The 25,175-nt window shown below is 44.0% G+C and overlaps 8 protein-coding genes across 8 annotated transcripts; 6 read left to right on the top strand and 2 right to left on the bottom strand.

Moving 5' to 3' along the window:
- Window positions 1–1,301: 1,301 nt before the first annotated feature.
- On the top strand, window positions 1,302–8,062 carry EAF01_001808 (uncharacterized protein; the record flags this gene model as incomplete). Its single annotated transcript, XM_038910058.1, has 4 exons — window positions 1,302–1,550; window positions 1,623–1,947; window positions 2,013–7,960; window positions 8,015–8,062. 4 exons carry the CDS (start codon window positions 1,302–1,304, stop codon window positions 8,060–8,062), a joined length of 6,570 nt encoding a protein of 2,189 aa, XP_038774870.1.
- Window positions 8,063–8,998: 936 nt separating this feature from the next.
- On the top strand, window positions 8,999–9,966 carry EAF01_001807 (uncharacterized protein; the record flags this gene model as incomplete). Its single annotated transcript, XM_038910057.1, has 2 exons — window positions 8,999–9,210; window positions 9,300–9,966. The coding sequence occupies 2 exons, from the start codon at window positions 8,999–9,001 to the stop codon at window positions 9,964–9,966; spliced, it is 879 nt and encodes a 292-aa protein (XP_038774869.1).
- A 327-nt stretch (window positions 9,967–10,293) lies between these two features.
- Window positions 10,294–11,992, bottom strand: EAF01_001806 (uncharacterized protein). The gene is made up of 3 exons (XM_038910056.1): window positions 11,889–11,992; window positions 11,604–11,791; window positions 10,294–11,503 (listed from the first exon to the last, which is right to left on the bottom strand). Exons 1-3 carry the CDS (start codon window positions 11,889–11,891, stop codon window positions 10,513–10,515), a joined length of 1,182 nt encoding a protein of 393 aa, XP_038774868.1. The 5' UTR covers window positions 11,892–11,992; the 3' UTR covers window positions 10,294–10,512.
- A 378-nt stretch (window positions 11,993–12,370) lies between these two features.
- Window positions 12,371–13,876, top strand: EAF01_001805 (uncharacterized protein; the record flags this gene model as incomplete). The annotated part of the gene is made up of 1 exon (XM_038910055.1): window positions 12,371–13,876. The coding sequence occupies one exon, from the start codon at window positions 12,371–12,373 to the stop codon at window positions 13,874–13,876; it is 1,506 nt and encodes a 501-aa protein (XP_038774867.1).
- A 465-nt stretch (window positions 13,877–14,341) lies between these two features.
- Window positions 14,342–16,062, top strand: EAF01_001804 (uncharacterized protein; the record flags this gene model as incomplete). The annotated part of the gene is made up of 3 exons (XM_038910054.1): window positions 14,342–14,379; window positions 15,259–15,605; window positions 15,647–16,062. The coding sequence occupies 3 exons, from the start codon at window positions 14,342–14,344 to the stop codon at window positions 16,060–16,062; spliced, it is 801 nt and encodes a 266-aa protein (XP_038774866.1).
- Window positions 16,063–17,096: 1,034 nt separating this feature from the next.
- On the bottom strand, window positions 17,097–17,719 carry EAF01_001803 (uncharacterized protein; the record flags this gene model as incomplete). The annotated part of the gene is made up of 4 exons (XM_038910053.1): window positions 17,097–17,235; window positions 17,331–17,445; window positions 17,555–17,589; window positions 17,667–17,719. The coding sequence occupies 4 exons, from the start codon at window positions 17,717–17,719 to the stop codon at window positions 17,097–17,099; spliced, it is 342 nt and encodes a 113-aa protein (XP_038774865.1).
- Window positions 17,720–17,993: 274 nt separating this feature from the next.
- On the top strand, window positions 17,994–18,599 carry EAF01_001802 (uncharacterized protein; the record flags this gene model as incomplete). The annotated part of the gene is made up of 3 exons (XM_038910052.1): window positions 17,994–18,001; window positions 18,066–18,245; window positions 18,296–18,599. 3 exons carry the CDS (start codon window positions 17,994–17,996, stop codon window positions 18,597–18,599), a joined length of 492 nt encoding a protein of 163 aa, XP_038774864.1.
- A 374-nt stretch (window positions 18,600–18,973) lies between these two features.
- On the top strand, window positions 18,974–19,378 carry EAF01_001801 (uncharacterized protein; the record flags this gene model as incomplete). The annotated part of the gene is made up of 1 exon (XM_038910051.1): window positions 18,974–19,378. The coding sequence occupies one exon, from the start codon at window positions 18,974–18,976 to the stop codon at window positions 19,376–19,378; it is 405 nt and encodes a 134-aa protein (XP_038774863.1).
- Window positions 19,379–25,175: the final 5,797 nt, after the last annotated feature.

Genomic DNA, 25,175 nt, shown 5'->3' with positions numbered 1-25,175 from the left:
ACCGTATAATTATCCTTTTGACTCTTTGTTGATTTAACCAACCAAGTCAGCTCTCGTGGATCGTTGTCATGGTGATGTGGGGGTGATTCGGATGATACTCCTTCTATTGGGAGAAAGGGCGGCAGGCCGAAATTTGACCACTTTGATATAAGCAATTGATACGAGTATAATAGCACAGAGTATATACTTTGTACATTGGCCATGGTAATTCAACTGAAAATACCCGGCGGCGGGATATGGAGGAAGTAACGGATTTTTCCACTCTAGGGATTCATTCATTCATTCAAGGGAGGGTGAGGGTCAGGTAGGTGCCTATTCAGCTAAGCAATAGCTATACCGACCGATATGCATAGGAGGTAGCACGTACATCCATCATCCATGAATTCTCTTACATTTCCACCAAAAATGCTCACATAGGAAGGGTAATAGATACAAGTATTCGATGTCATTGTTGGCAGCGGCAGAGCAGAGTCGTAACATGAATTGAACGATACTCGATGTCAGGGGTTGCATGATAACCCCACCTTCCCATTCAGAATTGAACCCAATGATGCTTTATTGCAGTCTTTAAAGTCTTGTGAATGTGCCCAATGCCAAGTAGTGCGATAGTATGATCGATCCGCAGCTGTAGCATAGGCATCATAGGCATCATATAGTCGAAGAATGCGGAAACATAACCTTTAGCTGTAGCAAGCAATGACTGGTGGTGGATGATTCTTATGACAAGGTCCCATAAACTCACACCGTAGATGCCCTCGAGCTGCATGTTTTGATACACACCAATATCAACCTATCGCCCGAGCAGGTAGGTAGGTAAACCGTTTATATACCTTAGGGACCCAGCAACCATAAGTAAATCTGAAGTGAAGATAGGAAGAAATACCTTCTGCTTCTGTATTTATGATCAATGAATAGAAACAAATCAATATCCATTCTATTCACTTTTGTCGTGCCTACCCAGGTATTCATTCTTTTGGTCGTCGTTTCTTAGATGCCAAGGTTATACTATAATCCCGTAACAGCCTTACTAGTTAGGCGATGAAAACGAACATCCAACTTCAATTCTTGAGTAGAACGAACGAACTGCCCCCACAGAACACATCGCCTTCACAATTTCAATCTCTAACAACAAACCTTCTACCTCCTTCCCTTCGAAGTTTGAACCTTATAATATCGTTGCGCATTATCAAAATACGATTCATCCATGTCCACTCCTCCCAGATAGATCAACCTTTCATCTTGAACAAGATTGAGAGGTAGCTCTGCGGGAGTGGGTCTGCGCCAAAATACAACTATCTTCGATGGTGAATTCAAGAGGGGGGACTTTCACACCTTCACCGGCGCAAACAATTGTGACAGGAGTCAGTCATTCACCTCACGGCTCGCATCATAGTACATTCAGTGCTGGCGCAAGTCCATCTACAAACAGTCCAATCGGTGGCAGCGGAGTCAACAAAATTGTCGTCGCTCAGGTTTACCTGTTACTCGGTACAATTAAAGAAGATAAAGATCGCACAAAGTGGGAACAACAAGCTGAACAGCTCAGAAAGGTATGTAACCTATGTGCTCTTATTTGTTTATTACCTCAAAGTTCCATCTAACACGAAGCTTGCTTGCTATAGCTAGTTGATGAGCACGGCATGGAAGTATTCTCAAAATACTTCAGCCGACTTGTGGTTGGCAACGCACCGCAGATATTTCCTGGCATTAACCGACCTGTTCTTAATTCAGGTAACTATCAGATTTTAGTAAATGAAGTACACAAGGTTGCCCATGATGTCGACCAGGCTGGGAAGATTGCGGAATCCATAGAGACGGGGAATGAAGACATCTTCCGTGATTTTGACCTTTCAACCTTTATGGATCATTTCAAGCTAGACGCGCTCGAGAAGACAATTCTAGCACTTGCTTTCAAAACCGGATCAAGGTCAGATCTTAAAACTAAAGGTTATTACATGCTTCCTGATCCCACCATCCCTTCCTTTCCATTGAAAGCTAACACAACTGTATAGCCGACGCTATCCTATCAGCAAATTATCAAGGCTTCGTAGAAGCTCTATCTCAGGCGAATCAAGGTCAAGAAGATCTCACACCATCCTTCCTCGCCACGATAGTCGATAGATTTATCCAAGGTCATCCACCGAATTTCGATCGTCAAGCGCAAATTCTACTGTTTAGAGCGATCAGCTACCGCTTTCGCGACCATCCAGAGCAAGACGTTCCCGCACCCACAGAAGTTCTCGCGGCGCTCTTCCTAATGTCGATAATCACAGAAGGGAATGGACTAATATTACACATACAAAAAACCGGAGCGGCGTTCACGTCGGACGAGGAAACATGCAGAAATTATATTCGACATGCTGGGGATATCAGTCTCGATGAGGCACAAGTTTCTGATGCCTTACTGTATACTGCTATCAGTCGAGCCCCTACATTCTCTCCGCAAATATTCGTTAGCAGTCTTCGGAAGGAAGTTCCCGCAGGGTTCAGTTGGCTGCAAGTTGTACAGCATTTCGATACACCAGATCTAAGAATATCTCCACAACAATTTCTAGCCGTTTACGAAGCTATTCGACCAATTGCGCTTGAAGACCCTGCAATTATTCCACAACTGCTTGGTGGTGTCTGGCAAAATACTGAAACCCAGCTTTCCTTCATCAGCGCATATGCATCCTTAAATCCTCACGAGCTTGATGCTTCCACCATTCCAAAGCTTAGGCCATCATTCACGCTGGACGACTATGCCGATGCTAAGCCAGAGGTTCGAGAGCGTGCTGAATGGGCAGTAAGACATCCGCTTGTGTCCGTTATCACATTAACATCCGTCTTCATCGTTGCTCTCAGGGAGACCCAATACTCAGAAACAGTTGAAGCGAAACGATTGTTCCAAGAAGTGGTTGTACCAAACCTAGATATATTCTTAGTCTCAGCATTCGGCGTACCGCGACCGTGGCCCGAGTTAGCAGTGGAGACGATCAACAATCTTTTCGAACGCTTTCTATTCAGGGTCGATGGTCACTATGATTTTGTCTTAGCAAGCTTATGGCGAAAGGATAAGACCTGGGTGGCACAACGCTTGATGGACGCACATGTTAAAGCACCTCTCGAGCTTCCTCTTATATTAGAGCATGCAATAAAGCATGACTGGCTTCATGAATTGGCCTCTATGCTTAACGGCTTCGGCCTCGATCTTGCTGCCCTAGCACACTCCCGTAGCTATCTGGATATCAAAGACTGGAAGGCTACGAATTCGCCACGAGAGGAGGAACTTGGCACGGCTTTATTGACTTTCCTGAGTATCAAAGCTCAACACGAGATTGTATGTCAAAAAACTTCGCAGCCACACAGTATAATGCTACCTGTTAAAACTGTATTCGCCATGTTGAATGTCTTGGAGGAGATTCTACCAAAGGAGCCTTCCGCAGAACTGATCGCCGTGCAGCGGACCTGTATCACTGCCTACCCTCGTTTGATAAACTATGGCCAGGATGACGAGCTAGACCGAATTATTGATAACAACGGCTTGGTAACCAACATGCTAAGCGAAAACGCACAACACATGATGGAACAGCATTACAAGCAAATGTATAGTCAAGAGCTCAAGGTTCGGCAAATAGTCGATGCATTGGCTGGTTACAAATCTGCTCCTGACCCCTACCAGCAAGATGTATTTGCCTGCATGATACATGGTCTTTTTGACGAATACACCCTCTATTCTACCTATCCGCTTGAGGCTCTTGCAACAACCGCCGTTTTATTCGGTGGTATCATCCAAAATAAGCTCATTGCCGACCTACCTCTTGAGATTGGTCTAGGCATGATTCTTGAAGCAGTCCGAGATCACCTCCCAGAAGAATCTATGTACAAATTCGGACTACAAGCTTTATTGCAATTCATACCTCGTTTATCGGAATGGCCTGGATTCTGCCATCAGTTGCTGCAAGTGCCTGGTCTCGAAGGTACGGAACCCTGGAAAAGAGCACAAAATGTTATACACGACCAACAAGAAGACATGTTGCGCAACGGACACAACGACTTAATGAATGGGGGGGGAATTACAAATGGCAATATCGACGTACTGCTCTCCGCTGAACCTTCCGCACCACCATTCGCCTCTATCAACGTGGACCCTCTCCCTCCAAATGCAGACTTCAAAGACCCCGTCTCCGAAGCACAAGGCAAAGTGCAGTTTTTGTTGAACAACATCACCGAGGTCAACGTGCAATCGAAATTCGTCGAATTAAAGAGCGCCCTTGATGAGACAAATCAAAGGTGGTTCGCTGGCCATTTAGTAGAGGAACGAGCTAAAGTTCAGCCTAACTACCACGTCCTATATCTTAAGCTAGTCAAGCTTTTCGAAGACAAGATTCTATGGAACCAGTTATTAAGAGAGACTTTTATCAGTGTTTCCAAGCTGCTTAATGCTGAAAGCACTTTGCAGTCTTCAATCGACCGCACGCATTTGAAAAATCTCGGTGGTTGGTTGGGCTCTATGACACTTGCTAATGATAAGCCCGTCAAGCACAGGAACATTGCCTTCAAGCAGCTATTACTCGAGGCTTGCGATACGCAAAGACTCATTGTTGTCATTCCATTTGTTTGCAAAGTTCTCTTCGAAGGCAGAAACTCGGTCGTCTTCAAACCACCAAATCCGTGGCTTATGGATATCATTCATCTTTTGATCGAATTATACCACAACGCGGAGCTCAAACTGAATCTTAAATTTGAAATCGAAGTGCTCTGTAAAGGCTTGAGTCTAGATCATAAGAGTATCAAGCCCTCTACAGAATTCCAGAGCCGTATCCCACCTATTGAGGAGGCCACCGAGCCAATGGCAGTACCTGATGGTCTGGATAGATTCGAGAACCTTTCTGTGAATGGCTTAGGAGGCGGGATCGCCAGTGGCCGATTTTCCCCGCAAGAAATCCTTTCTACCATGCCTGATCTCGGACCTCTTCTTACTTACCCCCCTAGCAATGACATGGTGAACACACGCCAATTGCATGATATCCTCAAGACTGCAATTACTCGAGCAGTTCATGAGATTATTTCGCCGGTTGTAGAACGTTCTGTCACTATTGCTGCTATTTCGACCGCTCAAATGATTCACAAGGACTTTGCAACCGAGCCTAACGAAGCTCGTGTACGCTCTGCAGCTATCAACATGGTCAAGAAAACTGCTGGTAGCCTCGCTCTGGTCACTTCTAAAGAGCCGTTGCGTGCAAGCATGACAAATTACATTAGAACATTATCAGTCGAACATCAGTTACCTGAAGGTACCATAATCATGTGTGTGAATTCCAACCTCGATCTAGCCTGTAGCCAGGTCGAAAAGAAGGCCGAGGAACGCGCTGTTCCTGAAATCGAAGAGATACTAGAGCCAGAACTAGAAGCCCGGCGCCTTCACCACATCAGGCGACCAGATGATCCATATATTGATCCCCAACTCAGTCGTTGGGCCTGGACCATTCCAAGCCCGTACAAGTTGCAGCCGTCAATGTCTGGCCTTAACCAGGAGCAAATGGCTATTTACGATGAGTTTGCTCGTCAGCCGAGACTACTACCTCTAGTCGATAGAGGCTCGGTCGCAGGATCCTTGGCCGGTACGACCCACGTTGCTACAGCTTCAGATGCAACAACGTCAATCACCAATGATCTTCTGCGGGATCAATTTCCCACGGCCCCAAACCTTCCAGCGCCTGCTGAGACTCCTACAATTCCACTCGTCAACAACCAGCAAGCTCCCTACAGCCAGCCTTCAGCTGCTCTGTCCAATGGAAGAATGCCAAACATGGCCATGAACCCCCAAGGGTTGCCGGAAAAGGTGCAAAGACTATTGGCTGACTTACAACAAACCACTGCCGATATTCCTGAGCAGCACTATATGGATCTCCCTCGACCCCATCCCGTCATTGAGATCTTGGATGCCTTATACGGTTTAATCATCAGAAGCCAGCAAGGACAAGAACCTTATGACATCTGGATTGCAGAGCAAATTTGTGGAATAGTGTTTAGTGGAAGTGAAAACACTTTAGTGATTGAGTGCTTGGTACATGTACTCGAGAACATTATCAGGATTGGTGGTCGTTGTGCCGTTCGGGTTTCCATGATCATTGGACAGCAAGTTGGAGAAGCACTTCTCCACGTTCCACTGATTATTGCATTGGTCAAGGCTGAAATGATTGATTGGGCACGCGTCGACTTCGCCACATCTACAGCCTTGGCGGAGCGCAAAGAAGGGACTCTAGAATTCTTCCTTTCTCTCCTGGAGCAAGTTTTCTTATGTGATCGACCACTAGCGCTGTATACTGATGTCGCGAAAAGTTTGGAAGTCGCTTTCGAATGGATTTTAAAAGAGCCCAACTTGGAAGTTGGCCAGCAGCTCAAGGAGAAGCTTGCAGCTTCTGCCCTTCCAAAAAGTGTCGGTCGCAGTCAAAATGACCGACTTGCCTTCCGTCAAGATCAAATGGAATATGTCTTCGAGGAGTGGATTCACTTGTTTAGCAACCCCATTGCTCCGGAGAGGGCAGCGCTGGTATTCATATCTCACATGTATAACAGGCAGCTCATCAACGATAAGGAAGACCTCTGCCTTTTCTTGCGCCTCTCGATTGATACATCAGTCGAACGTTTTGAACAACAGATTCAAATGCATGGCTTCCTTAATGATGCCTACGTCCCTATCGATGCATTGGCAAAGCTTATATCTCTACTGGTTAGGGGCTATGAACGCGAAGGCGAAGTGAAGGGTGACAAAGCCGCGTTCCTGGAATCAGTTCTATCAGTCATAACGTTGGTTTTAAATCATCATCATGTCATGCGGGGCGAGGGCTTCAATCAAAAGGTCTTTACACGACTTCTTTCCTCGATGCTTTGTCATTTGAATACTTTCTCGACTGATTTGTCCGAAACGGAGAACCACCAAATTATTTTGACATTTGCTGAAAAGCTCATCAAACTTCAACCAGCTTATTTCCCAGGCTTTGTATACGGTTGGATGACCTTGATCTCTCACCGCTTCTTCCTCGTACCATTGATGGGACTTCCGGATGATATGGGGTGGCAACCATTTGCGAAACTTGCGGAGTGTTTACTGTCCTACACAGGCGAGCTGTTAAAGCCATTACAGTTGACATTAGCGGCAAGGGATATTTATCAAGGAGTTCTCAAGTTCTTCCTTGTGTTACAACATGATTATCCTGACTTCGTAGTTGCATACTCATCGAAGCTATGTGCCAACGTGCCAAGTCATTGTGTCCAATTATTGAATCTCATTCTCAACGCTCATCCAACAAAGACTCAGTTGCCAGATCCATTGCAGCCAGGATTGAAAATTGAACGCATTGAAGAAATCCGCATATCACCAGAGATTGTCAGCATCGATATTGAGGGAACCTTACAATCAACTGGTTTGTATGAGATTCTCGAACAAGCCTTACACAATGGCCCTTCAGAGGATGCGGTAGCTCACATTACACATACTATACAACGCAAGCAAACCGAAGTGAGCGGTCCAGGATTTGTGCCCGTCAATGTTGACTTGCAGCTGATTGAGTGTATCGTTTTACACATCTGTATGTACGCTGTGACGAGAGCAAGTCAGAAGGGAGAGCTTAATAGTTTTGCTCGCGGTTCAACTGATGCTGCTTTGCTCTCGATGCTTATTCACGAACTCAATCCAGAGGCTCGACATTACCTTCTGATCAGCATGGTGAACCAACTTCGTTTCCCTAACGCCCATACGAACTACTTCGTGCAAGCGCTCCTGGAACTATTCGGAAATGACGTCAATGATCAAGAGGAGTCGGATATCAGTCAACAAATTCTTCGGGTTTTGTTAGAAAGAGCATTCGTGTCCCTACCGATCCCTTGGGGCGTGCTTAACATGGTCATCGAACTCGCCAAGAACGAGAACAAGTACAAATTCTTTGACTTGCCATATATCAAGTCGACACCAGAGGTAAGATCCGTGGCCCTTTCACTTTGCTCAAATGATTGACAGTATTTCAACTAGGTCGCTGAGCGGATTGCTGTTATCGTGCAGCGTTCTCTCTCAAGATAAAGTTACACACCATCAACCAGATCTGGATAATTTGATTCTGGCACAAACATATAGATGTGTCGCACCAGTGATTGAAATTTCCAAGATCTGTATCATTGTTACATAACCTCTTAGGTCACATTCGGCGTTCCATGTTACAGATCTTTCCGGTTTGTCTACTGCATAGCGAGTGAAAGGAATTGGGATTTTTGCAAGATCTGCTATACTTATGGTGGGAACAGGGAACGACAAAAACTTTTATTTAATGCATCTTACATGATTAATGTTTCCTTGCCTACCTTCTGTATGACAGAAATTTAAGGGTGGGCAAAAATTCTGGTGGCGTGGGGGAAAACAGACATATGGCGTGGGAATGGTTTGGCTTACTTGCTGTTACGTGGGAAGGCGGCAAACTTTTATGTATCATAAATGGAGTTCAATATATTTTTCTGGAAATAATGACATTCGTTTGTGACGATCGTTCTCCTTTATTCCTACGAGACTAACAACTGACACTCTTTAATGAGTGGATTTATTTTTATTATTATGACGATGTGGCCAAAACTGCCGCTCTTATTAGCTCTTCTTAGAATTACATTGTGGAGAAACCCTCGCTTCAGTTGGCAAAGATCTTCTCATTTTTTGATTGAAACTCACTGTTTCTGGTTTGATGAAAGTTGATTGTGGCTAACTAGGCTCAAGTTCAGAGCTGCCCTACAGCGGGAAATTGGGGACTCTGCAAGCGTGGCCGAGCTCAGAGATATTCACAAACATAATATATATCTACTGGACGGGCTGGGAAAGAAAGGGTGATCAACTTGTCAGTTAGACCTCGAGGACCTGATGAGGGATGCTTTTACAAAACCTACATGTTATCGATGCCCATACATTTCCCTATTCTTATTTCCGCACTCATATTGATTCTCTTCTAGTATTAGTTCTCGTTCTTCATACCTAATGTTTGGTAGCATAATCTTCTTGACAGCAGTGTTGCCAGTTTTTCGTGCACATGCTCAAGGGAGCTTCACGACTTGGTCACCACCTGGTCCAGGTGATGTTCGTTCTCCATGTCCTGCGATGAACTCCCTCGCCAATCATGGATTTCTCCCGTATAATAGGAAAGGGATTACGATCCCTAATGTTATCACCGCGTTAGATGCTGCTTTGAAGTATGATTTCTCTTTGTCGCATCAAGTCTCGTCCATTTTCTCCAAACTGTACAATACATTAATCACTGTAAATCTAATCCCTAATCTAGCGTGGGTGCCGATTTCGCCACTGCTATCGGCACCGCCGGTCTGCTATCAGTCCAAGGCCGTCTCCTCGCTACATCCTTCAACCTCGACGATCTAAACGAACACAACTTTCCCATCGAACACGACGGATCTCTTTCCCGCGCGGACTACTACTCCTCTGCAAACCACGACGATTACTCATTCAACCAAACAATCTTCAACCAATTCCTCTCATTTTTCACCTATCCCCAAACATCCATCCCCGTCGCCGCAGCCGCCAAATACGCACGTGTGAAATATGAAGAGGAGCACGATCCACATTTCTCATATTCAGCTCAGCATTTCGTATTAAGCTATGGAGAAACGGCGTTATATTTAAGTACGCTGGGGGATCCGATCGAGGGAATCGCGGATGTAGAGTGGGTGAGGGTGTTTTTTGAGGAGGAACGGTTGCCGTATAGGGAGGGGTGGAGAAGAGGAGGGACGCAAACGAATCTGGCGAGTTTGGCGGGCATGATTGAGAGGTTGATGTGGGCTAATGGGGAGGTGGTGCCCGAGGGCTTGGAGGTGACGGCGCAGACGGTGGGGATTGCTTTTGGAGGGTATGATCCGGTGACGGGGGTGTTGGGTCATGTGGTGGGTGAGTGTGCTGCGATGGAGGAGGCTGTTGGTGATGTTTCTGTGTCTTGAATCTAAATCGCACTATCTCTTGGTTGAATTGAAGTTGCGAAGACATGTAATTGTAAGCAAATTTCGCTCATGGTACAAAGTGTTCTTGTTGATATCATTTATTTGTCCTCAAAGCACATTGATAATCACAATTGTAGCTTCAATGGCAATGATATTTTACCGCTGCCACGTTCAACTCTCGCTAAAAAAAGACGGGACTGGAACTGCTTAGTCTAAGGAGAGTACAATGAATGAGAGTCTTACTTCGAATTCTTAACTTGGGTCATGATACCCTCATTCGAGAATTCGTTACTTTGTCTGCTTAGACGGTGAGAGTAGTGAAACTTAAGTTGATAATATAGTAAGGCTGTGAACGCCAAAATTTGAGATTCATATGCAACACTTGCCATTAGGAATACACGGTAAACTAATGTCAGAAGTAGATCAAATTCTCGAACCTGCCCCAAACTCCGAATCTCCCTACCGGCCTATGATCACTAAAATGTTACAATTAAGGGTATCTCCATTTCATCTATCCAACCCAATACGCCAACTCTTTGAGCAATTTCACAATCCGTTCGCCTGACCACCTCGACTTCTCCTTCGAGTGAGCCGGGCCGTGCCTCCAGTACCACCTTCACTAAAACTTGTGCCCAGGCCAGAATCACTTCTCCTACCAGCTTGCCAACTGCCTTCCCCGTCTTCGTCTTCATCGTCCGCATCCCCTCCAAGAGGCAGAATCACCGCTTCTTCCAATGTTTTATCTTCCTCATCCTCTTCTTTCTTGATGCCTACTGGTGGATATATCAATGGCATTTGACCCCTTACAGTCGGGAATGTTCTCGGAGTATCTGAAAGATCTGGCTCATCATCCGTTGCCTCTTCTTTGATTGCATCTTCACTCTTTTCAATCTCTTGTCCCTTTCCAACCCTTTCTTTCTCCCTTCCTCCAAAACATAACTTCAGGATTGCCCACCCAACAATACACCCTAGCATTTCCGCCCCCCAAAACGCGCCCACCACGATGATGGCAGTGCTAATTCTCCAATTCCACATCCACCACCGCAGGCCACTTAATTTCGCTCTTATAAATATTCTACATCCATATATTTGTACTTCGCCCGAGTCTTTCTCGATGACCACTTCCACTGCACTTGGTATGTTCTTGTTTCCTCTTGGAAAACTAACACCTTCCGCCATTTCCGCGGTGATTTTTTCGTCTTCTCTCTTCCACCCAAGCACATACAGTGGTGCATTTACCAGCTTGCCCAATCCAGATACCAATTCACTTTCGTATGTCAGAATTGTAGGTCGCCGAGACGAGAAGAGTACATCTTCATTCTTAGTGATTCTTGAAAGAGGCAATAGATGTTCGACGCCTGGCATCAAGCTAGGGGTTTTATAATTAGGTCCAAGGAAATTTACATGGATCATAAAGTTTCCGGCGTTCAAATTGAGTGGAGAACGTGGCATGTGTAGTTCCAGTTGAATATCGTATTCTTGACGTGTTACAAGGGAATTGTCGAGGGGTACGATGCCATGAGGATGCTGGCCTGGTCTGCGTTTGTTCCTGCGTTAGAATATCTCGTAGTCATTGGTTCATTACGACCATAGCAATGACACACACAGGGGCTTCTCAAATGAAACGGAATACGCACGCAAATTGCAACCAAACCCTCCTTTCCACCCCAAGCGCTGGCACCCAGCTCCAATAAAACCCCGCATAAGCTACCACAGCAAACCCAAACAACACAAGTGACGTCGAAAGGAATAATATAGTATTGAGGTATGTTTTGCGCGCCGGTTTCGAGGTCGCGATCGCAATCGGCTTACGAATCATGGTATCCTACTCGCAGGTGTATGGTTAGCAATCTGAGAATGAGGAATGTAATAAGTTTGTAGGAAAGAAACTGGTGCGCGGCGATGAGATTGGGAATAATTACCATTTTGATGCGTGGACTTGTTATCGCATTACATTATTTGTGATGGAAACTAAAATGAGAACATGAAAGTCTTTGGAGTGTAGTTTGACGTGAAAGCGCGTTCAGCTGTGAGGTTCATGGGCGATGTTTACAAGACAACGCTTGGGTGATAATGACGTCGGGCTCCAAGGAACCCCTGCACTGGGCTTGTGATTAACTCCCGGTGAGGAGCTCTGTCAGTTCCTGATCGTAATCTCAGGAATTGGACTGCAATTATGTTCTTACCTGAGCGACGCTGAGAAGTGGCAAAGATTGAAGGTCTCACAAAATTGATAAAAATTGACCAAACTAGAGCTTTAATAATAATGAACTATCAAAGCATACACAACCTGATATGAAGTTCCACTCTGAATACCCTCATTGCTGTCGCAAACAATCAAGCTCACAAACCTCTATCTGCGCCATACACTACAACTCGACCACACGCAACATCACCGGACACAATGGCTTCCCAAGCTGACATGCAAGATCTCCTCCGTCTTCTCACAACAGGCCGCAATAAAGTTCCAATGCTTACAGCAATGCAACGGGTCAAAGCCCTACAAATCGCATCCATAAACCCCTCTATTTCAGCCGTCGCATCCACGCCTGTTGATACCCTCCAGTCCGCGCTTTCTCTGGATGAGAAAGCTGCAAAGTCTCTGATTACTGCTTGTAAAAATGCTAGTAAAACGACAAGAAAACGATCCGCCAGCGAGACTGATGCCACAAGTAAAGGAGCGACGAAACGCGTTAAAACATTCGAATCGGCATATTCTTTGCCAGTTGAACAAACAGAGGAGGAATTAGAGAAGAGTCTGGAGCTACCAGAGAGTGTGAGGGATGAAGAGAGGATTGAGAAGACAACTATTTATACGAATCGAGCACCGTTGGTATTGGCATGGACATTGCAATTACTGAAGTATACGATGCCGAGGCAGGGATTAAGTGGGAGATTGAGTTTGGCACAGGCGCTGGTTAGTGCGAATAGTAGGAGTAAAGCAGAGAGCCTAGGTCTGAAAGGGAAAGGAAAGGATGAGGATGAAGGGAAAGGATGGCCTAAGGTAAAGATCATGGGGAGGGAGATCGGCGTTTTGAAGAGAGGAGGCTATGATGAGCCGGAGAATGTCAAAGGAGAGAGTGGAATTAAGCAGGAAGAAGACACTCTTGCGGTTCAAAGCAATTCGAACGATGAATGGGCCGTTTCTACACCCATAACATCTAAGGGCTCAACGTTTATTGCTCGCTCGATATCTGTATCTTCATCCAGTCAAGCTCGCACCCATCTTCAAACCCTTCTTGAGGATACATCCATCTCGGATGCAAGCCATAATATTACAGCCTTCCGTGTCCAAGGTGAACATGGAATCATCGAAGACTGTAAAGACGATGGTGAATCAGGTGGCGGTAAACACATCCTTCGAGTGCTTCAAAATAATAATATAGTTGGGGTTCTGCTAGTTGTCTCAAGATGGTATGGAGGTGTTATGTTAGGACCTGACCGCTGGCGGATCATGACACAAGTTTCTAATGACGCATTGTCACAACGCTTAAGAGTCGCAGGAAACATCAGAGGGGGAGAACAATTATGGGGATTAGATATTGAAGCTATTAGTTCGTCGGGTGGAGGAAGTATACCGATTCATAGGCCAGAGGGGGCGAGAAAATATATCCTGAATGCCTTTGCTTCGCCTCCCGTGGATGAAAATGATGAGAAAGGGAAGGGTAAAAAGAAGAAAACTGCGAAAGCGTTAACTGAAGAAAAAGAAGACAATCTAGGATTGCTGATGGGAGCACTAGATTTGTTATTTGTGAGTTGGGTGAAGCATATTGGAAAGGAGGAGTTAGATAGGAGGGCTTGGGGATGGTATGTGCAGGTTAGACCAGAGGTGGAGAGCGGTGTTGCAGGGTGGGGTGGAAAGGGGGTTGTAAAGTTGAGTGAGATCTTGGCATTAAGGAGGAACTCGTGAGATGAGTAAACTAGTGAGTAGATTCCTATTGCTATGATTAGTATTCTATGAGAAGAATGCGTATAGACAGTGGCGTGAACAAACTTTATTAATGACAACACCTAATTGACTCCAGCTCAGCTAACTCTGCAACCAAAAGCCTGTGTACCTTATACTAGTGCCTCTCCCTCCTATCTGTTTCGTCATAGGAAAGAGTTCTTCAAGTTACATCTTATATTCAGGACCTAGTTTACAATTCACCAAATTACAATATAGCGCAATGGTCAAGGTATACCACCTATGGCAGGATGCAAACTGAAAGCAACGACTGTTATAATTTTACAGCGTGGTAACTGTTTGTTGATTATCTTTTTACCAAGAGCTCCAGCTCAAACGTCTGTAGCTCTTTCACTAAATTTTAAATTATCACCGTGCTCGTACTATCAACATGAGGCATATCTAATATGTCTGAGATTGCCTTGAACAATGGCCGTGGCACAACAGAGGCCAGCTCCTACCTATCAGTAACCTCATTTCACCTCATTATTCTTTCAAGAGGCTGGGCGGTAATGGCATAACTACCAGATTGAGGAGCCCGCATTGGTCGCCAAAAAGGTGTCAGATTAATCTCCCAAAAGGCATGAATTTAACTTCAGGGTCTTCAGGCAGCGGATTCAACAAGTGAAACCGCCTATCCTCTCGCACTTTCTTTCCTGTTCTGTAGATGCATTCATCAATCTTTGGCATCGACTTCCCTGGAAAAAGTATATGTTGTCGGCACGAAGTCGTCTGGATCTTAAGGTGCACCGTTCAAGCTTTGTAAGTTTGTATGCTGTATCTGTGTACATTTATCGAATAGATTTATCATTTGAGTTTCATTTTAAGAATAAGATACTGTGTGTGTATTAAATTTTGAGGAGTGGATTTCCGTCCCCTTCTCAACTCCAATAACACGGTACCCACGTCCTTAATTTTCTAACCTCTCGTAGCTGCAAATCCTTCGCAGACTACCACACCTTTTTATTTCATATTTTTCTAGTCAACGAGTCTGCATGCTTCGATATGTTTTTCCATGGCAATAACTATTCCTTTAACCCACTCCTGTGTACCGCTGTAATCTAGCGATCGGCCATAAGCGACCTCAAGGGGGCCACAAGCGCAGGCGGCAACAAACCACGGTAGCCGCTCATGAGAAAGTCTCAAGGTTGTGTTATAGACTTAGGCATCGGTGTATATACCTCTAGAAAGTTTAGTTCCTGAAATTCGTTCCCAACACTGTCAGAATCTGTTAGAACATATGCATAGACGATTCAATAATTAAAAGACCTCGAACGCAGTTAAATCTTAAATTTAGCCGTGTACATAAACTATTTTTCAAGCCCTTTCAGTTCATTGCATTAAAGATCCTTATTTTTGGGGAGCAAAACAATTTTTACCAACAACCCCTTTCGTCGCAAAGACGACGAATCTAAAAAGAAGAGACACGATCGAGATGATCAAAAAGAGGCACCTAGAGGAGGTTCAAGAGCTTCATCTCGAGACAACCACAAAAGACCTCCATATGACGTGACCTTCAAAACTACAAGCGAGAGCAATCTTAGACGCACCATCGGCCAGTATGCAACCATGTCTAGATTGGCGGGAGACGTCGGCATTCTCTTACAGGATGCAGAGGGAAAACTAGAAGAGTTACGCAAGACCGATGAACGGCTATCTGGGCTAGGCCCGGTAGGAACTGATGTTAAACGATGTAAGAGATATCTCGTGAAATCTCAAAACACCAATCAGAAGATATCAAAAAGGAAGAAAAAGATCTCAAGGGAGAAGAACCGATGCAAAGAGGAGGTAATGTAAAAGCTCATGATGACTTATCGAAAGATGTTCCAGGGAGTTCATCGGAGACATCGGAGACAACGAGAACAATGAAGACAATCGGGGTGTATTTACGGCTCACCTTAGATCGATATAGTGGAATTTTGAAATCAGATGATTGTCAGAAGAACGAGGATAAGAAGAAAGTAGTACAGGAACTTCTTTCAAGTTCTTTGAAACTCAAAGCAAAACATGAGGAAGCACTATCTATTCTTGCGATAGATAATCCTCAGGAACAGAGCAGAGAATCGAGGAGTGATACGCGGGTTTCTAGACCAAAGAATGCCAGGAATCATACGGAGCATGCTCGTAAACCATTATCAAAGAGCAGTTAAGTCTGGGACTGCTCATTTGCTATCGTCGCATCGTCAAGAGCCACCCACCACCACGGCAAGCTTAGTTATGTTCATTCTGGGAATTTGGGTGGAAGTTTCATTGATCCATTGTTATTGGAGTTTGTCTATTTGGTGTCGTTTTGATAGATAGGGCTGCCCCGAGAGTAATTGGGAGTGGTGTCCCCTCTTCACCATAAATATTGCACGCTTCACTAACACTCCATTTTTGCATAATTTATTAGACCTGTTGTTGCTCCACCAAGAATACATAGTATTCTAAGACCATAGAACAAAATCCGAAAAATTGTAATTGAATATGGTTATTCAATATGTCACTCGAATGTCGACGGTTTGTTCAGCTGGCAAATCTATCCAAAACATGTTGTTGCAAACTGAAAATTGGGAGAAATAGTCCTGGTAATTATTCAGTACTCTAAACATGTTTTTCATTCCTAAGTAAATCTATTTGATCAGACTTACATAATACTTTATAGGGTCCTTCGATATACCTCTTGAGCTGTCTCGTGGAAGATCGCTTGCTGGAGATGACGGAAATGGAGAAGCACATACTTTGTCCTTCAACTCCACATGGCAGGGTTTTTGTCAAGGCAACATTTATCGTCTACACTTGTCGACGGTCTCGTACTTGAAAGTATCGTGTTTGAAACCACGACTTGTTAGGCAATATAGCAGATCATAAATATGATGGCTGGAATCTAGACCCAATGGGATCGTCAATTCCAAAGAAACACATGAGTGATATTGATATTTGGAGTAGAAATGATATTGAGACGCGACTACCAGCACCAGAATAACGCTGTAGCTGAAACAATATTCTCTTGCATGTGCGGAAATGAATCTCCGTATAATTTAATTCGAACGTTTTGACAGACATCCATCCCACAGCCCCCCCCCCCCCCAAAAACGCCGACCCAATGCTGTAGTTTTACAGAAGATGATAAGAAACCTCTCACTTTCCCCCAAAATTTCATTCGTTTCTTTTAAACTCGCCTCGAACCGATCCACAACCACCCTCACCACCTTAGCTCATTCTTATGTTTGTTCGCATCGTCGCCACCCTCTTTTACATCATCCTTCTTATCCGCACCCTTCGTCTCTGAGGTCTCTTCTGCGAAGCCCAAGTTCTTGAATTCGTCCTTTGCCATTAAATTCCTGCAGCACGCCCCAATCATTAGTCCTCAATATCTTAAACCCTCATCCAAATCCCAATTTCCAACCCAAGATATGTATGAAAGCCAGTGACCCACCTATCCATCCGACAGGACAAATATGATTTCGCCAGATCCCTACATTCTGGATCATTCATGCCTCGAACTTTCTTCATACAATTGAGATAACTTTGCATTACTGATTTGCATTCACCTGTAGTCGCATTGTCGCATTAGTATATCGTTCTGTCATTCCAAGTTCCAAAACCCTTTCCATTTGCGCACTCGTGAATTCGTATTCAAGAGAGAAAAGTAAACCATACCATCATGATCCAATGGAAAACTTCCTCTTTCTGGTCTGTATTCCCAATCCAATTGTTAGTTATCTCTTTGCCAGAATACATCACAAACTGGAGAATCGTGAGAGTAACATACGGCGAAGGTTTGTTATTGACCATACGCCCACCCGGGCTTCCAAATGTACTCATGATTATTGATGTGTATTTGCCGTTAAAATGATCCGATGTTATCGATAATTTGGATGGACCTGGTCGGAGAAGGATTTTCTATTGTTCCGATATTTTAACCCCGGATTTATGACGTAAGCTATTGGAGCTCTAATGAGGGGTCAACATTGATGACAACTACTTGAGTAGAAAACGAAACATTTGTATTGAGAAATTAATATTCTTGTAAAAAGTTGTCCTACTTATAAGTAGCCTATCTATTAACTCACCTCATATATCACCCCAAACACTCAAAATGCCAATGCAAGTCCCCGTTCAGATTACCCCTCTTCAAAGCTCTGAAACACGGTGCTAATATCCATCTCAGGAAACTAGAAGGAAGCTGCCAATGCGGCCTCGTAGAGTTTTCTCTCCAATCCCAGACTCCCGTTCCATACCAACTTTGTGCTTGTTCCATCTGTCGCAAATGTGGGGGATATGGTGGATGCGTTAATCTAGGCGGTATAGCCTCTACCCTCGAGATTACCAAGGGCAAAGAACACATCAAGTACTCCTCTCTTCCCCCTCCCCCTTCCCTTGATATCTAAATCTTCTCAGAAAATACACGGCAACCGCCGATCGTGGCAAACCCACCGCCAAAAAATGCACATCCGAACGCAATTTCTGTAGCGAATGTGCATCGATGCTCTGGCTCTGGGATAAAACATGGCCGGAGCTAATTCATCCTTTTGCAAGTGCAATTGATACGGAATTACCGATTGCGGAAGAAATGGTTTGTGTGAAAGGGGATAGTAAGCCGGAATATGTGAGGTGGCCGGAGGGAAAGAAGAAGGTTTATGAGGGGTATGGGGAGTTTAGTATCGAGGGGTGGCATAAGGAGAAGGGTTTATGGGTTGAGTGAGCGGAAGAGAAGGGATGAGGAATCATGGGGGGATTGAAGTATTGAGGAGAATTGAGGAGAATTGACATGTAATGAGGAGCGTGTTTGATTAAGTTTGCTTGGGATACTCCTGAATTCACCTTCATTCTGACCACTCACCAGGAATTCTCCCCCCGCAACATCTTCGCTTTAAACTTTGAGTGAAGATATGTATTGGCAAAACACATGAGATTATAGCTTTGCAAAGATTTCATTGCACATCTGTGTTTCCAGATCCTTGTTTCAATGAGCTAAACGAATGCCTGAATGAGTCTCAAATTAATGACAGCTTTATTCATGAATATTGACCCAGAAGAGTACTTCTTTGAATTAGCATACCAAAACCCATCACAATCATGAGATATTCCTCCTTCCCACAACCACTCACATTAACAAACCCACTCCTTCAAATCGTCAACAAATTCAATCTCTTCCCAATCATACACAAAACCCACAACGCCTGCACGCTCTTCGACGCACCAGATGGATACCCCATCAAATTATTTGCCGCAATCGCCAACTCCCAATCCGAATACAGCGCGCCGAAACCCAAACAAATGGGCACAAAAGACGCATATCCACTAAGTCCAATCAGTGCACCCGTTCCAAAAGGATTTCTTCCGCTACCCGAGAGAAAAAGCCAAAAGATAATTACAGTTGCGATTGAGATTGCTAACCCCACGCCTCCGAACACCGCAGTGATGGTGCTCATTCGCGACGAGAAATTAGATGAGGCAAGCGAGATGGTACCGGGGAGATAGAGGAGTAGCCACCAGAGAGATGGGAAGATAGCGATGAAGCCTGAAGTGAGCGAGAGAGCTAATTTCATCGCTGCGATGGTTTCGAATTGCCTGAGGAATTTATAGTAAGTTTGATTTTCGCGAGATGGGATGATGTATCGAGGGGAGGTGCACCAGGCGTGGTTACATGTAACCATGGTTTTGATGACTGGTACGAGTGTAAAGAGAAGCTTTACTATCGCAATCGCCTGTTCCATGTACTGTCTGGAGTAGAGTCTATCCATGGTGTGGCGGGTCTCTTGTGGCAACATATGACAATGACGGTGTAATATGTGAGAATGTGGGAGAAGAAGCCCCACCCACCATATGGGAGGGAATAACACGAGGCTTCGGCGGTGAAGGCGTTCCTTTGAGTGTTGTCCGCGAGGACTGATGGTATGGAGAGGAGATAAAAGAGATACATGCGTGGAAATCGTGTGATGACATTCATGTGGGGCAAGAGGAAGATGGGCTTAGTTCACTTTGGGGCTCGAAATGAAATGATTAGCATAGATGCGTGTATGCAGACTATGCAGTCCTTTATATGTATATTTACCACATGCTGTCAGATTCCAAACCACACCTTCCAGATACATGTGAACGAAAGGCTAACAATACGTTGTATCATTGTCTAGATTAGGATAGTTATCTGAATTTGAATGTCTTCATGATCAGCCAAAGGCCCAGAAAGAAGCCTCGCATACGAAACATCTTGAGCCTCACAAAATCGATGTGTAACTCGAATCCTTCGGTAAACTTAATCAAGTTTCTTGATAAGATTAAGCCCTCGAATCAAAAGTAGATACTGCTAGAAGTATTGAGGGCTACAAGCGCTCTAGACACTTCGAATTTCATGTGGATTACATTTCGATAGTTAAAATAGGCTGGTGCTGCTTACTGCAGCGTCAGTGGATAAGCTCCTTACACCCAATGATCAAATTCAGTTAGCTTTGTCGAAATTGATTGGCAAGACAATTTTAAGAGGCAACCATTTGCTTCGGCTATAAAATCGTAATAGCCAGCCTCCTTTCTGCTTTTGAGAGGCCGTGAATCATACAAAATAAACCTAGGTAGCATTGCTACTTGGTAAGACGGTACTTGGCCCCCACAATTTGATGATGACGAGAGATTCTTAAAAAGAGCAAGTGAGGCTCAAGTAAACCAACAAACTTATTGGATGAATTATACGAAGTTGCCAATTTGAATTTGCCTGAAGCTTGATCAACAAACGAATTAAAGTTCATCGTTAATCATCCGACCATTAGACCACAGCCTCAAGATTGAGATGAAATACTAAGACAGCCAACTACCCAGGTATTTATTGATTCTTTCAATTGCCCAAAGGACTTGACATTCAGCCCCTTTATCATTCAATTAAAGACATCCCAATAGCCTAGCCTACTGGAACTTGTATTCTGAGAAGATATAAAAAGGGTGTAATAGTGGGCTCTCATAAACAGCCATTTGGTTCCTGATTGGGGGAACCGAATGTTCCCAGAAAGCGGATTGTTCCTATGAGATTCTAACACCAATTCTATTAATAAATCTGAACTAATTTTATAGAGAATTATATAGCTGGATAGTTATTGTTTTGATAAAGCTAATAACATATCCACTTTTATGATTGTTTAAACCACAATGAATAATTGTATATCAAAAATAAGATTTTCTAGCACAAAAAATACGATTTTAATGAAACATTACCAAAATCTCACGGGGACAATTCGCTTTCCTCGGCCGTTTATGAGAGCCGACTATCAAAGTGAAAAGTGCGACATGCAACAAAACTTTTGTTGAATTCTGTAGCCAATAGCGAAGTAAGATTTTGGAAGAATTGAGTAGATGGGATGAGATAAGATAGAAATTGACAAGTGAATGAATGAATAGGAAACAAGGATGAAGATGAGATCCAAAGATGAGACGAGATAGGCGCCAGCGACAGCATACAAATTGATTTCCCCTTCCTTTAACACTTCATCAGACATATGCTGTCCTTCCCCCTCCTACCACAAGATTCAAAACATCAACTCTCCCTCTCAGGAACAAACATGAAGCTATTCAAATCTACAGACATGCAACAAAACCAAAAGCCGCAGACCACGAGACAAGACCAGAGGAATCTGCCCTGAAACCTCCTCACCTTCCCCTGCCCCCCGAAACAAAGTGAATACACCGCAGCTACCAGCCATCACAGCCCTACGCATGGTCCAAGTAAGCAACCGACCAATCTCAAGCATTCCCCGATCCTCCAAATCTTTTGTTGCACATCTGCAAAAAGTGAAAAGTTTCAGGACCCAAATAGGAAAGAGCGCTAAGAATGAGTGGCTATTATAGACTCTCAGGAATTTGCAATCGAGCGCAAAGGGGCCTGAGCTTTGCGATCGGAAGGTTATTGGTTCTTTGAAATTTTGAGGAATCTGGGGAAATCTTGTAGGGCTGAGGTATTGTGAGCTAATGGTAGCTGTGGGAGCCCTATGGGGAGCTAGTGGATCGAGCGCAAAGGTTGAAACTGAGATTCGGACCAATGGATGGCCGATCGCATTGTGGTGTGAAATTCAGATGTGCAACAAAAGGGATCTGATGTGTAGCTGGGTGAATTTTGAAGGGTGAGATGGGATGAGATGTCTGGAATCGATGAGATGAAATGGGAACAATGGCGGTACCATCCTTTATCTAGTCGTATGTTATTAATACACAGGATGACTAGGATGAAATACTAGGTGTATATAGATCATGTCCACACTTCACTTCCCATGGAAGTTGGAACACTCAAGCGAAACCCAAGAAATCTACAAATAGGCGAACGATCGCAATATTACAAAAGCACCTCAGACGCGCATTCCAAACCCCAGTCACCCACCGGGGTCACTTACACGAAGTTTGACCAAGAGATAGAAGAGTACATTAACTGGAAACTTCAGATGTGCAACAAAGTCTCCTCAGGACTCACTCATTCACTATCCACCCGTACCGCCCGCAATTCAGGTTACTGTCCGAGCTCTACAACTTCACTTCCCACACCCGACGAAAGCTCTCAATGGTGAATTCTGCCCATCCATCAAGGTCAATTTGGCATCAAAATAACCTCGACATCCTCCAAAAAAAGTCAAAAGTAAACAAAGACAAAAACGACGAGCCCCGTTTCCCTTGCAAACCCCCTGAAACTTCGCATTTGAGATCTGCAAGTATGCAGAATTCCGGTTCTGTTTCCAAAATCTAAAAAATATCTCAATCGCAAACGTTAGAAAGGCCCCCAGATGTGGAACAAAACTTCTTGATGTTGGAGTGGCACGTGTCTAACACGTGAATAGGCGAATATTGGACGAGAGTGTTATGTGATTGCTAGGATTTTGGGGTGGAAGGCTTTCTTTAATTGCGCTTCTGGATGACACTAATATAAGAAAGATTCACTGATGTGGTGGTTGTAGCATTGGGCTTTCTGCTATACTTTGATGCGCTAGCTATCGTCGCATGACCTCGTCTGGCTGCGAGACCAGAAATCTACTCGATCTTGGTATGTTACGAAGATGTTCCAGTCCTAAATAGACGAGCAAACAAACATAGAGACTGGTTCAAGATGACTGAACAGCTTCGATTTTATGTCCATCATTTCTCGGTGGTCATGGATAGAAGTATATCGCTTGGATCCTTCTTTCGAATCATTCCGCATAGATGATCTTTCTGAAGACAACCTGGTACGCAGTACATTATCCACCAGTTCTTGATAACTACATCTCGATTTGATTTAAACAGAAACGTATACAGCAATATTTCGGAGATTCATTTCTTCCAAGGAACCATCGTCGTATTATTTCAAAGATGGATGGGTAGGAAACAGTTACAGAATTCAACTGGTCTTGGGAGGAAAAGGTAAGACATATAACATCGGCACATAGAACCCAATCCTTCGTTTGATAAACCCCATTTTTCACAAGACTCGACATAGTACAGTCTCTTGTAATTCTAGATACATTTTAGCATTTAGTAATGATCGCAAAATTCGTGTGTCTTTTTGTGTATGGATAGAGATTTCACTTGAGTGTTGGGTGTTGGGTGTTGGGTGTACGATGAAGTGATGTCTGCAGCAATACAAGATTTCTGTGCAGGGGTTCATGAAGGAATCTTCGTTGGCGACAGAAAGTACAAGCCTCAATGCCAGAACTCCGACACAGCCACTCGCGGGGATGCAAAGATGCATACTAAATGTTGGCAGAGAAGAAGAAGAAGATGATGATTCGGGCAAGTTCCAGATCTAAAGAAAACAAGCATCATTTGACTAATGATCACTACACACTCTACATTGTAGACTATCACCAATACAGTTTGAATTTTGATCTCATGATTCGGGCCTCTCCGAGCCTTACCTTAAGGTTGATGGCTTTCTAGCTTCTAGCTTTCAGATGCTAACTTCTCAGTTCTAACTTCTAAGCAAATTCCCCCAGAATCAAATAAAGGGGGGCGGGCAAGACCGAGTCCAAATTCTTTCCTGTGCCCGTGCGTGTATGGTAAAGTCAACAAGGAACTTCCGAGCATCAATACATACCTAGGTAGGTAGCTGGAGATACTAGACAGCATCAATACATCGTAGAAACAGTATACCAAGTGGAGTTACAAAACCGATATGACATCATGTTTCCTGAAGATTCGAATTATGGAAAACTTCCATCGAACAGCTCATCACCATTATGAAGGATATCCCGGAAAACAATAGCCTTATGAAATATTTGGAACGGTGTAACAAGGGATTCAACTTTACTGACAATGGCTGGGTAATTTTACTTGGGTACCTAGGAAGTATTAACATTCTCGCCACGAAGCAGATATTTTACTTTGTTTTATTTATTTTATTTTATTAGGAAAAGCAGAAGGATTTATTGGCTTATCGATGATTTGTTCTCGTGATACAATTTTTCCCGCAAAGCCAACACTCGATCTCAGCCCCTCGATCTCATCCCACGGGCGCAGTTGAATAACCCTGGCAGTACCTAGGTAAGGTATATTGAGTCTTATATCAACTAAAAGACATACATATATACATATATATACGATGGAGAACGTCCTTCGTAAAAGAGATGAATCCTGTTACTAACTGATTGGGCGCGCTGAGCCCGAAGATACCCAATGACGATAACGTTTACAAGTACCCCGCCAATAGTACGGATGCTAAGCTCATCAGTGTCATCAGTGTCATCACCCTCATGTTCTCAAGTGTATCCTCGAAAAAGGTTTCCAACAGACCTTCAACCTTCAACACACGGAAATTACTCCCAGAATAGGATTGTCGTGGAGTGTTGGGACTCTATTGGGTTGCCTTGTATATATTTGATATAGATTCTAGATTCTAGAAGGTTGGAACAGATGAAGTGGTGGAGTGATCCGCCCATGACTTTGTAGGTTTGTCAGATCTCAGATGGCAAGCATGTTTGCTTTTTCTTTTCCGGTTGGTGATAAATTGATATGATCCATGCATGCTATTGAATCCATCATCATCATCATCTTCTTCTTCTTCTTCTTCTTCTTCTTGCATCACACTTGGAAAATCTTCAGCTTTTATCACGACAGGCAGCTAGCTGAGCCATTCAAGACCAGGCAAATCCCCGGACGACCCTTAAAAAAAGGTTCATAAAGTACCTGGCTAGTTGCGTAGTAGGGACTCGATACTTTTAAGTTAGTATTCAGGAATTCAACCGCGCGCCAAATGAAAGAAGAGAGAATTCCCCCAAATTGTGGATAAGTTATGGATAATTTATCAAATATATAATATATACCGCTATGTAAG

Source organism: Botrytis porri, assembly GCF_014898465.1.
Source record: "Botrytis porri strain MUCL 3234 chromosome Unknown BPOR_002, whole genome shotgun sequence".
In the NCBI taxonomy this organism is placed as follows: domain Eukaryota; kingdom Fungi; phylum Ascomycota; class Leotiomycetes; order Helotiales; family Sclerotiniaceae; genus Botrytis; species Botrytis porri.
Note: the sequence above shows the minus strand (reverse complement) of the source record. Positions and strands in the feature narration are given on the sequence as shown.

Bases quoted from the DNA above. Each gene is read 5' to 3' on its own strand.
- EAF01_001806 (XM_038910056.1), bottom strand. The intron at 11,504-11,603 runs GTGCGTATTCCG...GAACAAACGCAG, and splicing joins AGGGTTTGGTTGCAATTTGC to ACCAGGCCAGCATCCTCATG.